General features: G+C 36.5%; 1 protein-coding gene across 2 annotated transcripts in view; it reads left to right on the plus strand.

Annotated features, from left to right (window-relative positions):
* Positions 1-15,684, plus strand: part of RECQL4 (RecQ like helicase 4) — a 913,040-nt gene that overhangs the window by 103,086 nt on the left and 794,270 nt on the right. For both annotated transcript variants that reach the window (XM_044068076.1, XM_044068075.1), the window contains exons 5-6: positions 7,103-7,249; positions 9,526-10,862. In XM_044068076.1, coding sequence (XP_043924011.1) covers positions 7,103-7,249; positions 9,526-10,862 — 1,484 coding nt within the window. The remainder of the gene's footprint in view (positions 1-7,102; positions 7,250-9,525; positions 10,863-15,684) is intronic.

Raw genomic sequence — 15,684 nt, forward strand, 5'->3', positions numbered from 1 at the left:
TTTAATACTTAAATGTAAAAAATAAACTTTTTAAAAACAGTAGAAGTAAGCAAAGTTATATTTTTCTACAACAAAAGCACAATGTTGAATAAATATTTTTGAAGTGGAACAACATCCTTCTGTGCCTCTTACACCTTTTACTGCTGTTACATTCTCAGCCTGAAATCCCAGAACCTTGTGAGAAGGAAAATACTTGGATTCACTACAAAACCAAGTGTTTCATTTTTCTTTGAGATTATGTAATCTTGTAGTTGAAATATGTTAGCATGGAGACTGCAGGGTTTGGTTGGTTGTTTCCTGCCTTACATGCATCTTCATATGTTGGTTATTTTGTGTTTAGACTCTGTAAGATTTGAAAATACTGTACTGTACCATAGTTAGCTAAAAACACTGTATGCAGTGAGACTGAGAAACGAAAGGCTTTGTGCTGAATAGGTGTCAGTCTCTCCGTTATGGACCAAGTCTTCTGCATTTTTCAGAATGAATTCTCCAAACACTGTAGTTCATTTAGTAAGGTTTTATTAAATGTTCACAATATCCAAATACTGTCTTCATTAACAGTACTGATAATTCAAATTGCTGATTTTTTTTTAACTGCAATGGATAAAGAGGAAATCCCCTCCTTGATAGCTTTTTCTGCCACATGTTGTATAGTTTGTCAAGCATGATCGATAATCGATATTTTCTGAAGACTAATTGAAGTCTGCACTAAAACGATAACTTTATAAGTGGTCTTGAAGCATAATTACCATATTCTGTGTTTACTTGTTTAACTTTTATAAATATTTATGAGCTAGAATAGTTTACTAAAACTTATACTTTCTGTATTTTAAATCTATACCTTTGCATTGTATATTAGTGCCCATAATTTCTGACTAATGTAAAGTGCCCTTCAGTCTGTGAATTAATTAAAAATTAAGCCTGCCCTGTTGTGCCTTGAGTGCATTGAATAACTATCACTACCTATTATTTAAATAATAAGCCTGTAAAAAAAAATAATAATTTTATTACTTTACTGTTAACTGACTAATGTGAATTATTTTGAGATTTGACTGAAATGTACTATACTGAACATATAACTGAATATGAATATCATATTAAACTTGACTGGTATTTACATTAGCATTTACTGAACATTTAAAAGTAGCTGTGTATATTCTGGAAACTAAACCAAAAGAATATATTTTGCCTGTGTTAACTAAACACAGACGAAAGCATAACTAAAACTGGTACATGTTATATCGTAACTAATAATATTGTACAGTTTTCTGAAATATTTTGACAGTGTTACCTGAACACAAATAAACTGAATTTTTTCTGAACAGACTGAAACTACTACTGCTATACAATTGTTACCATGAAACTGAAATATGAATACATACATGATCACGTTAACTTTTAACAAACATTGAAGAAATAACCGAAACACATAAACAGTTGCCAAATTTTGCTCTGCATGGTTCTGTTCTCTGAAGTAAAGGAAGGCCTGCTTTAATATTAGTGTCCTTTTTATAGTTAGGCCTTTTAAACCTCCTTTTTCATTTTTTGTGCAAGCTGGTTTTAGTATCGGGTCCTTAAAATAACATTTGTATCTTTAGCAATTATAATCTGATAGCATTGCTTATTGCCCTGACTTTATTTACATTTTTTTCGGCATGAAATGCAGCTTTAACATCTATAAACTGGCAGCATTACTTGCTGTGCTGACTTTATTTACATTTTTTCTGCATAAAATGAACATATATTTTCCTGCATGAAGTAAACATTTGCTGCTAATAAGCTCTTGCAAGTCTGTAGACTGATTTTTTACATTAACTTTTAACAAAACACTTAATTTTGACATAATGTAATTTTTAAAATGGTACTGTCACACTGGGGATGTAACAAGAATTCTGCTGTTATTTTCTTTCCAGGCTGATTGACTTCATTTAAAAATCAAATCTCCAAAGGCTTGCTACTGACTGCAATTACATTTTCCCTTTTAAACCCTGATAGCGTGAAAACTGTACTTGCATCTTCTGCAGAGGTCTGGTTGAAACTGAAACTGAAATCCCTGTATCAAGTAGCACATTGTGCCACAATTTTTCATGAGTAATGAAATGTGTGGTCTGCTGCCCTTTTTAAACTGGAATAAATTCAAATACACCAACTGATTTGGTGCTGAACTATCATAACCTTTATACATATTCTGATAAGTAGCAGCATTAACCTGGGCTACAGCATACTTTTGATTATTCTTTGGGCTTGAACTTTGTACATTACTTGCATCATTTGCCCAGTCATTAACCATAGTGGGGTGCCTTGTATTTGAAAAGCTAACAATATTTAAATCAGTAACCTGTTTAGCTTCATTGGAAACAACTGGAACCAAGTACACACTTGTGTTTCCATGTCCAGTATTTAGGACACTTGTTTTTTTGTGTAAAAAAAAATCTAACTGCTGGGACTTGTAAAGTCTGTTTTACTGCTGCAATATCAGTATTTATAGGAAAAAATTCATTACTGGCATCTGATGCTTGCAAAATCGGTTTCTGTCTTGCCAATAAATGGACAGCTTTTTCTAAAGACTTAGCTATAGCAATTGCATTTAACTTGATAGTTGCATCAAGTTTTTGAACTTATTTTAAATGAAAATCAAATTAATAATGTAAGGCTGTGCATTTTTGCACCTACATACATTCATTTTTTAACTGTTGAACTTTTTTACATTTGTCTCGTGACCGTTGGATTTTAACATACTGTTCAGTGAGTGAAACTCCACCCACTGTCTCACCATAACCGTTTCTTTAGCTGACTGCATTTAACTTTTTATTAGTACTGAGTGCTGCAAGAATGTGCTATTACGGTCTACATTTTTTGGAGAAATAGTAACCTGTAATTCATTAAATGGATAGCACTGTCTTTAATTCAACTTGCTAAGCTAGCTGTAAGAGTTGTGGTATGCTTGGCAAACTTCCATTTCTGTACAAAACATATACAATCTGAAACTGATTACATAATGTACTCTTTTATAAATAGGATCTGCATTTTTAACTGTGCTGTCACTTTTACAGTGTAGCATTGACTTTAAGTTTTACATTCTGTAAACTAGCAAACATTATCTTGTCTCTGTCTATATTACAATATTGTTTTTGCACTGCAACACTTTAATACAAAGCTCTTAAACAATAATACAATAATATAAAAAATGTATTTCCCAAACTGTAACTGCAAACCCTTTATTCAGCTAATTAATTTGACTGTTAGTTCTGATATGCCCTTACAAGATATAGAGGCATACAGTTACCCTTTTTTTCTAAGTGACCACACCCAATATGTCTTTCTGAGCACTTCAGCTGTGTCAGCTGAACTGGAATTTATTCCATCTTTAACCCATAAAACTGCATGTTTCTGTCATAACCAGTTCTTTGAAATCTGTACATTTGCACATACCTTTCTACTGAAGTCTAAACCAGTATATACAGAGCTGTTGCACCTTGAACTTATAGATGCCGTAATCTTTGACTTTTTAAATTATGACAAGATCGCACTTGTACTTTTTTATATGTGCAACTGAAATTGATTTGTCTTTAAATAATGAAATAACTAAACAATGGTAGATTAATGCTCTGATCTTTACAGATAGCTATGGAATATATTCTTTTACTTAGCACTGAAGTCTGTTCTTCACTTACAAAATCTGCACTTTGATTCCTCTTATCTCTCTTTAGTGCAATGTGAACTTGAGACCTTGCTTGCATGTTATGTATGTAGACTGTGTTGACATTTGTAATACTGCAACATACTTCTGTATTCTGAATTGTATGTATTATATTCTGAACATCTGTACGTGAAACTGTAGTACAGCTGAATTTATTATGTTGAATTGCATGTGCTGAAGCATGTATGTTTAAACTGGAGACCACACTGACTTCTGAGACATTCTGTGATTTAAACCTTTTGCATTTAGACCTATTTGACATTTTTGAACTAATAACCTTTAACTTTAAGAGAACATTTTTAAACTTAAACCAAAAATTTACTGGCATTTTAACTGTAGCAGTGTTACGACATGTTTACATGCAAAAAAAAACTTTAAGTAACGTAAACTTTGTTGAACTGTAAACTAAAAGGTGCATATAAAGTCTTGCATAACTTTATGGCTTGGAAGAAATGTGAGCCGTCTTCTGTAGCTTATTAACCTTTTCCTTGCTTCTTGACTTTGACATCACTCTGGAAACATGAAAGTCTGAGATATCTCTTAACTGGATAATGTTTTATATGTTCTGTAGGAACATTGCTTTGATAATACTGGTCTGCTGAAGTTGTGTGAGGCTTTTCTGAAGTAAACACTGGTGCTGTGCAATTTAATGCTGTCTTAATGAGAAACTGTCATGCCATAATTTTCAGCTCATTCTGTATAGAGTTTACAGCTCTATTTATGGAAAAAAAAAACACTGGTATGCTGCTGAAAAGTCTGTTATGAAACAGTTGCTGTCACTTTAAACTGTTAATGAAACCTTGAAATTGCAGTAAAAACTGTACTTGAAAAAATTACTTACTGCATCTGTTTTTGTAGAAGTTTGTTAGAACACATGTAGTTGAATGAAACACTGCTATTCTGTAGATTTCTGTAGAACACACACAGTGTAACCAAGTCTGGAAATGAACAATATCTTCACTGAATGGGTAGTGTGTTCTCTGGAATGCTGGTGTAGTACTTCTGCTGTATAAACAGTCACTGTGTACTTTAGGAAAATATGCAGTACTGGATATGAAAGGGTTACAGCTGCTTGCTTGGTTGCGAGAAGTATATTTCTCCCCCCAGACAGCAGGTCATGTCAGGCATCATTGTAAGCTTTGAAAATACTGTACTGTACCGTAGTTAGCTGGAAACACTGTATGCAATGAGACTGAGAAACCGAAGTCTAATTAGTGCTGAATAGGTGTCGGTCTCTCCCTTATGAACCAAGTCTTGTGCACTTTTCAGAATGAATTCTCCAAACACAGCACTTCATTTAATAAGGTTTTATTAGATGGCCACAATATTCGAATACTGTCTTCATTAACAGTACTGATGATTCAAATTGCTGTACATCATATTCTGATTGTCGTTAACAACGTAAACTGACATAGTCACTAGATGACCTGTTTTCTGTAATTGTAAATGACCTGGTCTTGTTTGTTCTTATATAAATAAACAGAACTTGTGAAGCCTAAAGCACTGTCTTATAAAATAAATGTTAAGGACATTGGCTTAGAATTCTGGCTCCTACTACAGGTAGACTGTTGCTATTGTCTGCTACATCTGAAAGACTGAGTTGCATTTTGTTAATTGTCCTTCATTTCTTTACTCCAGTTTTTGTTCTTATAATTTAAGCCATTTGATTATGCGGATCTTGATCAGGTCTCCAATAGCCAATGTATTACATGTTCAAGACCTGGAATAAATTCCGCTTGAGAAGTGAATCTTGGCATCCATGTTGAGAACACATAATAAGGGCTATGGCTGGCATGATTCTACCACATTTATTTGTAGTGCATGGAGATTTGTGCTCTATGTGCTACTAGTTGCAGACAAATAAGTTAATTAAGTAAGTACAGGAACATGAAATATTTATCAGCTTTCAGAGCCTGTGAAAGTCAATAAACACAGAGCTCTCACTCGGCAGGCAAAAACCAATGTCATTTTCTCAGGAGTCTATAGCACTTTGTCGAATCACAGTTAAGTGAACGCCTCTTCATCGAACAACTATTGAGCGAATGTACTGTTCATTGACCAAACATTTCAGTGAAAAGTTTCCTAGGGCAAACTTATGGTAGTCTGCCCTAGTGACTGTAAACAAACCATAAAACTTAATACCTATTCAGGTGGGGGATGGCACCCCCCCCCCCCAACTAAATATACCAACCCTAAGATCACACTACAGTGAGGAAAAGGGCAAATTCCAGATGGTGGCCAACCATCGGTTTGCCCTAGGGAACTTTTCACTGAAAAGTTCATTTGATGAATAGTACATTCGCTGAATAGTTGTTCAAAGAGGTGTTCACTTAATTGTGATTCAACAAAGTGGTATAGACCCCTTTCTCTGAAGACCAAATTGCTTTAAAAGCTGTTAAATGCTTTATTCTGCAACACGTTTTCATAGGTAAGTTCAAGGCTAGCTGCTCTTGTGTGCCTTTTTAAGTCTAGTCAGGTTCCCTGAAAGGTAATGATCAAACCTTGCACCTTATGTCTGTAAGGTAAACACCTTAACCATTATGCCAGTCCCCAACACCCTGTTTGTATGTGTGACACAGCAAAGTATTTAATAGCTTTTGTAGCTGTTTCTGCTGCTGCTGTTTGCCGACTGGTACTGTCCACTGTCAATCCCCAATGTAAGACCAGATATTGACAGTACTTATGGATGCTTAACAATAACTTGTTAAACACCGTTTTGACATCTGAAAGGTGGTTGATACAGTTGTTTTTTTTCCTGTTTAGAAGAGTAATCACTCTATCCACTACATATTTTTTGGTGTTACTCATAACATGAGCTTATTACTAAGTTGTGTTTTATAATAATTGTATATTGTTGCTTTTTCATGTATTGCCTGCCTGTAGCTATAGTAACTCAGTTCTCTGCATTTTGATCATGCACACACATAAACATAATGTCTGCATAAATGTGTATAGTTTCTTGTTTAGAACGGAAAGTATGCATGTTGTTCCGTCTCAGTTTACTGAGATCACATCAGAGATTTCTTTTTATCCATCCTTGTTTCATGGAAAGTTAAACGTGGCTTCTAACATTTTTATCCATTTCTGTTCTGTTTTCATTTAGTAGTGTTATGTAGAAGTACATTACCAGTGGAGTGCTTAGACCTCATAGTGATGGTTTCTCTTTGGAAATTTGAAAAAATATATATTATTGTTTGCAGCTTACAATGGGTGGGCAGTGATGGTAAATCATGTAATGTAGTATTTGTTTTATATTTTGATACAGCATTAAACTTGAGTTTTTTTACGTCCAGGACATTTCAGAAAATGGGTTCTTGCAACCTAATTGTAATTGCTAAGTAACAAAAACCTAAAATAAAATTAGTAATTATGAATAGTAAATATTTTCATTTTAATTTCTAGAAGTATGGCTGCGACTCATGGGGCTCTCACCTTAGTCGAACTAACACAGTTTCATTAAAACTGACCTGTGGGGATCGTGACAGGCTGAACTATTCTGCCCAATACTTTGGAATGAAACTAAAGTCCAATCTTGGTTCTGCAGTAAAGGTACTGTTAAAGTTCACTTTGCCTGTAAGATAATACAGTGTGACAAGTGGTTAAATTCCATAATGTTTTCTTAGTATACATGATAAAGTGATATAAATTACATTATATTTTGTTTGTGTGAAATGAGTGAAAAATGGTTTAGCTGAATGATTCAGAACTTACAAGTTAATGCAGAAGATGAAAATATGGGTAATGTGAGTCTATACTTTTTAACTTTGAATAAAGAATTGAGGTTCTTTTTTGAAACTTTTAAAAGTTTGAACAGAATAAAGAGAAGTAATAACTGTTGACTGCAAATATTTAGGCTCCAAGACTGAGCTATGAGAAAGGGCATAATTATCATCAAGTGACTAGGTAAATTTGGAGGAAGGATGTGAAGAACTTTGTAGAGTAATTTTTGTGGTTGTAAGTGATGTGCTGAGGTGAGCCAGAAGTGATATTCCATACATATAAAAAATGTACTTTATTCTTAACTTTATTCTATTGAATTTGTTTTTTTGCCAGACATATGTAAATAAATTTATGGGCAGTTATGGAAAATCGCACTGTGACGTCGTCACTCTGGACCAGTAATCAAGGATCTTGAATTCTCACCACTGACACTGGAGAGGGACATTCACTTGGACTACAAATGGATGCACTCTTTGTTTCCAGATGCAGACCTCTCTGCATCAAGAGCAATTTCCCTTAAGAGCACATAGGAAACACACACAGCTTGGGGTCTGGGTTTCTCTCTCTCTCCCTCTCTCCCCAGGTCCCCAGTAAGGCTCACCACTGGCATAGCTGCAGAGTTAAGTCCTCAGCCGAGTGCCCAAGCCAAGTCCTCCACCGCTCTCTTTGGGAAACCAGTGCTTCGTGTCCCTGCTCCAAGTAGCTGGCACTCTCTCACACACACACACACACACACACACACACACACACACACACACACACACACACACACACACACACACACACACACACACACACACACACACACACACACACACACACACACACACACACACACACACACACACACACACTCTCTCTCTCTCACACTCTCTCTCTCTCTCTCATGCACTTACTCTGTCACTCACTCACTCACACCTGGGAAATGTTAGCACAGATTTCCCTGCTGTGCCCCGTTCTGCTCAGACTATAAGGTAGTTATCTCTGCCACCAGACAGTACAAAGCTAGCTACCCAAGGCCCTTGTAAAGGTACCCAATTGTACTGAGTGAAAGTAATATTAATACAAATGGTAATGTTGACCAAACAGCTGGGCTTCAGGAGTAGTCACAGTGATGCCAATAGATACAAGTACTCTCAAAGGTTAAATGTTTTTTAAAGGACAGGCCACAATGAAAAAAAAATGAACATATGCAATAGCTATATACAGTAAACACCAGAGTTTCAGTCACAGGAAATATTAAAAATAACACAGCTGGAAAGATTTACACAGTTACAGAAAAACAATACTTAACTATTCGCACTATATTTTCTTGACTGATATAGAGAATTATTGTTCCTACTTAATAATAGAGCAAAGCAAGATGAAGTGGGTGAGGGATCCTTCTATGTCAGATTCCAGAAAACAGACTGCAATGAGACTTCAGTCTCAGCTAATATTAAAACATTATTTCTGTACAGAATGACATCACATACCATCTGGTCATCTGATTTCCAGTTCCAATGCAACCCCCATTGCTAGAAGCTGACAGGATTTATCACATAGGTATCAATAATACACACACACACACCTTTGCGTACTGCTTCTGGAAGTCATAAAACTATTACAAACTTCTGCTTCTTCTACAGAGGCTAACAAACCATGCTTCTTACAGACATTGCATCTCTGACTTCATTCAAAACTGAAAGATAACATCTTTATGACCTAGGCCCAGTAGTTTAATTTTCTTACTATTTCTCACAGGCAGGTGGATTGAGATTAACCTCTTCTTTTTCAGTATACTCTGTTACAATATATACACTTAAACATTAACAATAATGCATGTACATTTCTTTTCTGACCAGCAGGGCACACTGTTGATACATTTTTTCAACACAGGCATCTGTACAAATCAGTTTGATATACAAATGACATATAATTCTTTACCAAATTCCAGCTAGCTTTGTTGGTATATCTTTTAAATCCACTGCCCTACTTCTCCTGGCATAGCTGGCAATACCTCGTATCATCACAAACAGTTCTTTATTTATTTTGCAGGCTCTTCAGGAACTTCCATTGTCTGTCGCACTGTCTTTAACATCATTTCTTTTAAACCTTCCCTTTAGGAGCGTCCAGTATCTTTAAGGAAATCCCTGACACCAAGGAGGAAAGAAAATGGCCATTCCTTAAGAGGGAACCTTGGAGACAGATATTCAGTTGAATACGCAGCTGCAATGGATCACACTGTTTCTTCTGGCAGAGTGGAATCCCCATCTAGTGCTGACTGCAGGGTGCTTGAAAAAGTAGAGCTCCTGACATTCACTCCATTAAAGACAGTCCAGGCCCAGACGCCTACGTCACTGAATAAGCTTCAGCAGCTAAGGGCCTCTATAGCACAAAGAATGTCTTCAGTTAATAAAAGCTGGCTGGAGAGGTGTGAAGGCTATGGGGTGTTGGCTGGAGGAAAACCAGCATTGTCTGACTCTACCATAGCTGGTGGCATTAGAGAGCAATTAAATGACTCTTCAATGTCACCTTGTTCTTTAGAACAAAATTCCCTTTCTTCTACTGATTTTGTTTCATCTGCTGGTGAAAAAGTGCCCATTGAAGAATTTGTAGGCAATGCCACTTCAGAATTGGTTGGAGGAAAACCAGCATTATCTGACTCTTCTACCATAGCTGGTAGCATTAGACAGCAATTAAATGACTCTTCAATGTCACCTTATTCTTCCAAACAAAATTCCTTTTCTTCTACTGATTTTGTTCCGTCTGCTGGTGAAAAAGTGCCCATTAAAGAATTTATAGGCAATGCCACTTCAGAATTGGCACAGTCAGCTCGTTCTCCTTCTGTACTTGACAGTGGAGCTACAGCTGTTGCTGGCATTTTTTCTACATTAGGAATGGCTGAAGTGAAGGCAAAAGCTAGTTTGACTGATGATAAAGGAACTCAAAAGAAAAGCAGTGGGAATCCAGATGACCTGGATGTTCCTACTGATACCCCTCCAGTAAACTTGCATTTTGTAGAAAAATATGATGGACATTCCAAAAGGGAGCTGAAAAAAGTAGAATTAAACAGTTATTCGAACGGCTATGACCGCACAGAGGATGGCAGTGACTATATAATAACAAATGAAGATTGCAAGACGAGTAGTAGAAAAAGACAAAGAGGGACCTTGCTAGGTAAAGAAATAAAAGATACTGAAAAGAGTTCAGATCTACCATTACCCAAAAAGCCAAAGAAGTCTAGGGTGATCTGTCATGATGACCCATTGAGACCTGAAAACAAAACAAAAATCTCAAGATCTCGTGGGAAAATCAGGAAAAAAGATTCTGAAGAGGAAGGTGCAGATACTGTGAAAGTTCCAGATAAACCAAGTGATGAAATCCCCGTTGAGAATCTCTTTGGAGAGTTTGAAGAAGAAGCTGCTTCCTGCACTACATATTCTAGAGAACATGTTGCAAGGTATTTAAATGATTTGTACTTTTATTTTCTTTAGGTAGTAGAAATGTCAATCTTTAGTGGAGGCTTGGGTCATTTTCATGCATTTAGACTGTTCATTCAAATTCTTGTTGTAAAAGTTACTGAGGTGCTTAAACTACTTATTAAATATGGTTTATATTATTGATCATATTTTTGTGTACTTTGTTTATATTGTATGCCGGAGAGGTCTCATTTTTGTATGAGCTGCACGGAGAGGTCTCATTTTTGTATGAGCTGCATGACATCAGTTTTGTTCTGCTTGTATAGTATATTTCTGAATTCTTAAATGTGTAGGCTTATTACATTGCATATGGGTCTGTAGTTACCCTGTGGTTTGCTGCTGTAACCACTGCGTGTGCAGTAGTAGTAGATCCTCTGTTTTCAATTCGGGGATCAGTGAGACAGTGTTCTACAGTTTTCTAAAGATGCTGATTGGAAATGGGTAGAGAAGTGACATAAATATTCTGAGTTGCTGTGGTATTTAACAAGGAGCACATGGGTGGTCCACAAATACCAGGTGGATGGACAAAGCAATTTAAACTGTTAGTTATTTATATGTAGTGTTACTTTATTACTGTATTGTATAACTGCATTATTGTGCCAACTTACTACTATTCTGCCTCCACTTGCACATTTGTAGTTTCTCTTTCAGACTTTGCTACCCAGTGCTGCTGCTTTAAACCTCAGTCACTCAACATTACAATTATAACAGATTCAGTATTAAGTGACAGTCACTTGGCACTTTGATTCCTTTTGAAACTGAAGTAAACAAGCTAGTGCAGAGATATGTGCATATTTCTGCTAGTGTAAATCAGAGACTGCATATGAATGCAGACTCTGCAACAGGTGCCTGTAAGCCAAGAAGGAAGTAAAAATGACGATACATTTTGTTCTGACAGTGAAATGGCAGCATAGAGAGGGAAAAGAATGAGTGTTTGGTATACACTCAAACTTTGGTGGGGGGGCACAACCTTTAAGAAAAGGTAGCACTTAAGGCCCTTGTTAGCCATGAAAGTAAAGCAGAAAGACATTTTTGTTCAGAGCTATGCTATACAGAGCCAGTGTTTTTAGGGGGTGAAGCTTACATATTCCACCTCAAGGCAAGTTACTGAAGAAAGTAACCCTGAGTCGATGGACTAACAAATAAGCCCTGTAAAGTTTTAAAAGGCACTATGAGAATGATGATTTAGGACAAGAGAAAATGCAACTAAAGTTGTGGGGCAAGATAGTGAACAGGATGTTCCAATTGCCACTTATCCCTCTTTCAAATTAAAGGATAACATCTTGTATAGAGAAAGTAATAAAAGGGAATGCAGAAAAAAGAAACTGTGCATCAGTTAGTGGTGACAGAACCTAACAAACATGAGTAATGAACTCCGTCACATGTTAGGAGGTTACCTGGGGATGGACAAAACGAGGGGAAAAGTATTAGCCAGATTTTACTGACAAGGCATAATGAAAGAGATGGAAAACATTCTTGCTTCTTTCCCAGAATGACAGACAGCTTCTCCTCCTGAATATAAAAATTATCCCAGTGCATATCACAAGTTCCATTTGAATATATTGCTTTGGATATTGTGAGACCATTAGTGAAATGCAGCAGTGGGTATCATTACATACTTGTAATGATAAATGCTGCTGATAGCTTTGAGGAATGGCACTAGTACTGGAAATTTAATACTAAAGGTATCGCTAGGGAACTGATATCTGAAGAGTGGATATCTTTAAGAAAATACTTACTGATGGAGGCACTCCCTTTATGTCGAGGGTACTATACCAGTTATGTTGGTGTTTTAAAGTAAAACAGCTGAAGATGTCAGTCTACCACCCTCAGACTGATTAGTAAAGAGGTTTAATAAAATGCTGAAATCTATTCTGAGAAAGGTTATTAATGATGCAGATGGAAAAATGGTAATAATTGTAGTATACTCACTGTTTGCAGTTGAAGTGCCAGAAACTTCATGTGAGTTTACACTATTTGATCCATTTGAACTTCTCTATGGCGCACATCCTAGAGGGCTGCTTGGCATTGCCAAGAAAACCTGGGAAAAGGAAAGACACCATTTAGAAGTGTAACAAACACTGCCTGCAGGGTTAGAGTCTGCAGTGGGCATAGTAATACAGCACTGGATTTATAATAAGAATGCCTAACTTTGAGAATGTAATCTAGGAGGTCATCTACTAGTGCTTGTGTCCTCCAAGAGAAACAAGTTTTTGGCCAAATGGCAGGGATTGTTTGAGGTTATGGAAAGAATAAATGCAGTGGACTATAAGCTTACACGACCAACAAAGAGAAAGGTTGGGCAGAATTTACCACACTAATACACTTTAGTCATGAAACAAAGCAGAAAATACTGCAGAGAATTTCAAGCTGAATTCCTGTAGGTGAGACCAAGGAATCTTTACCCGAAGTACAGCCCCGAGACATCTTTGTCAAAACTACAGAAGCAAAAAGCAAGATAATTTCTCTTAAGAAAGGAAGGCATGTTTTCAGAAGTGCCCAGGAGAACTGAACTTGCAGAACATAACATAGAAGTGACACCTGGAGTAACAGTTAGAGTGAGACCTTACAGAGTGTCAGAGTCGCAGAAAATGAGCAAAGTACAAAAGATGTTCAAATTATCTGTGGTAGAGCATGACAGAGTCCCTGGAGTATTAAACAATTCTAGTTCCTAAACGTGAGCAGTATTAAATTCGACTACAATGTTGGGAAACTGAATAGCATTCATAAGTTTGATTACCTTCTCTCATGCTTGGAACTGATGTAGAACCTAGGCAAATCCAAATACTTGACAACATTAGAGTTGGAGTGCTGGCTGATAATGCTCGTTTTCTTCTGTAATTTCACTATTTGACTTGTAATGAGCCCCAAGTACCTTTGTGCCTCTCCCTTACTACCTCTGCTACAACTTCATCCAGAAGAGGTTTAGGATACCCTCTATCGGCCAACATATTGCACACAATACTACACTCCTTCATGAATTCGTGGTCGTCAGAGGTCATTCTACAGACCCTTACAAGTTGTCCTTTCACCAGATTTTTCTTTTGGAAATGTGGATGAGCACTTCTGTAGTGGAGGTATGAGTTGGAAAAAGTTTTCTTACGGTGTATACTTGAAGAAAAGAACCCTTGTTCCTCCTTTCTAAGTATAATATCTAAATATATCAATTGTTCTGCATTGATCTCGTAAGTAAATTCCAAAAAATTGGTCGTGCCCTTTATGTAGTCCAGAAATTCAAGGAATCTTTCCTCAGTGTCTGTCCAAAAAATACAAATGTCGTCTAAAAACCTCTTATACATAGACCAACATTTGGTATATGGGCTATCCAAGATAAATTGTTTTTCCCACCTATTCAAAATAATGTTGGCGTATGTTGGGGCACATTTGGCACCCATTGCAACACCTTTGTTTTGTCGAAAAAATTTGCCCTGAAAATACATAAAATTATTTTTCAAAATGATTTCCATGAATAAGAGACAGTTAGTAAAATCTCTATGAGACAATGTGCCTTTGTCAATAATGGCCTGTTCAAGCCATAACAATCCAGTTTCGTGTGGAATAGAACCAAATAAGTCCACTATGTCCAAAGTGACAAAAATAAGTTCAGGTGTGTAAAGATGTGGTTTTACACACCTCAAAAAATCCCAAGAATCTTTAAGGACTGCATCACCAGCATATGATAGAGTCTTAAGTTTATCGTCCACAAATGCTGCCAAAGGTGTTGTAATAGAACCTTCTGCTGAAACAATTAACCTAAGTGGTGGGTCCATGGGATTTTTGTGGACTTTTGGTATACCGAAAACTGTCGGTACCCGGGGTTGTTTGTTGAACAAGAAATTAAATTGTTCCATACTAATGGAACCATCTAACAATAAATCCTGTAACATCAAATGTATTTTGCTTTTAGCTATGTTAACTTCATTGATAGATGCCTTGGAGTATTTGTTAGTCTCATGTAAAGAATCCCTCATCTTTGATTCGTAAATGATGTTATCCATTAGTACCGTCCCCCCACCCTTGTCAGGATGCATCACCCTCAGATTACCATCATTTTTTATGACATTCAACAGTTTCTCCTCCACCTGAGTTAGGTTGGAGATAACATAATGTGCTGCAATGGTATTCCTTATCTCTTTTTCCAGTAAGTTACCGAAATTCTTCAATTGAGGATGAAGGGGTGGGGGGGGGTTAAAAACACTTTTCCTTTTAAGTTCTGAATTGAAAGGTTCAACTGGTTTTTGCCCATTAAATAATAAATGTAAATTTTGTTTCCTGAGAAATAATTTAAGGTCTATAATAGACCTAGCAATACTCGCTTTCCTGTTTGGCACGAATTTAAATCCTTTGGAAAAGAGCTGAAAATGTTCTGGCTGTACCTCAATGCTACTGTAATTGAAAATCTTGTAGTTATGAAATTCAGAAATGTTGCCCTCCTGAGTAATGGTATCACTACTGTTTATCTCTTGTTGTAACCCCTTTGGTTGTAATAATTCTGGTTCTGATTGCGGATCCGATTGGATGTGACGAGGTCCCTGATCTAAAGGGCACTCTTCTTCTTGAAAAGTGTTGTCTAAAGGGTCACCTCTTATTTTCCTGATCAAATGTATGTGAATGATGGCGTAATTGGTCCCTGATGGTCTTGGGGCCTCGGAACCTGGAAAAGGGACTAGGTTTTGACGCTACTTGATCCCTGTATTCTTTGATGTCTCTTGCCAACTTGCCCCTTTTCCTATCCATGTTAGTAATACAATCAGTATCAATTTGTGAAAAAATATTATAATACTGTTGCTTTTCTTTCTCTAC

The sequence above is a fragment of the Protopterus annectens genome, chromosome 4.part0 (genome assembly GCF_019279795.1).
Source record: "Protopterus annectens isolate FY-2018-M chromosome 4.part0, PAN1.0, whole genome shotgun sequence".
NCBI lineage: Eukaryota > Metazoa > Chordata > Ceratodontiformes > Protopteridae > Protopterus > Protopterus annectens.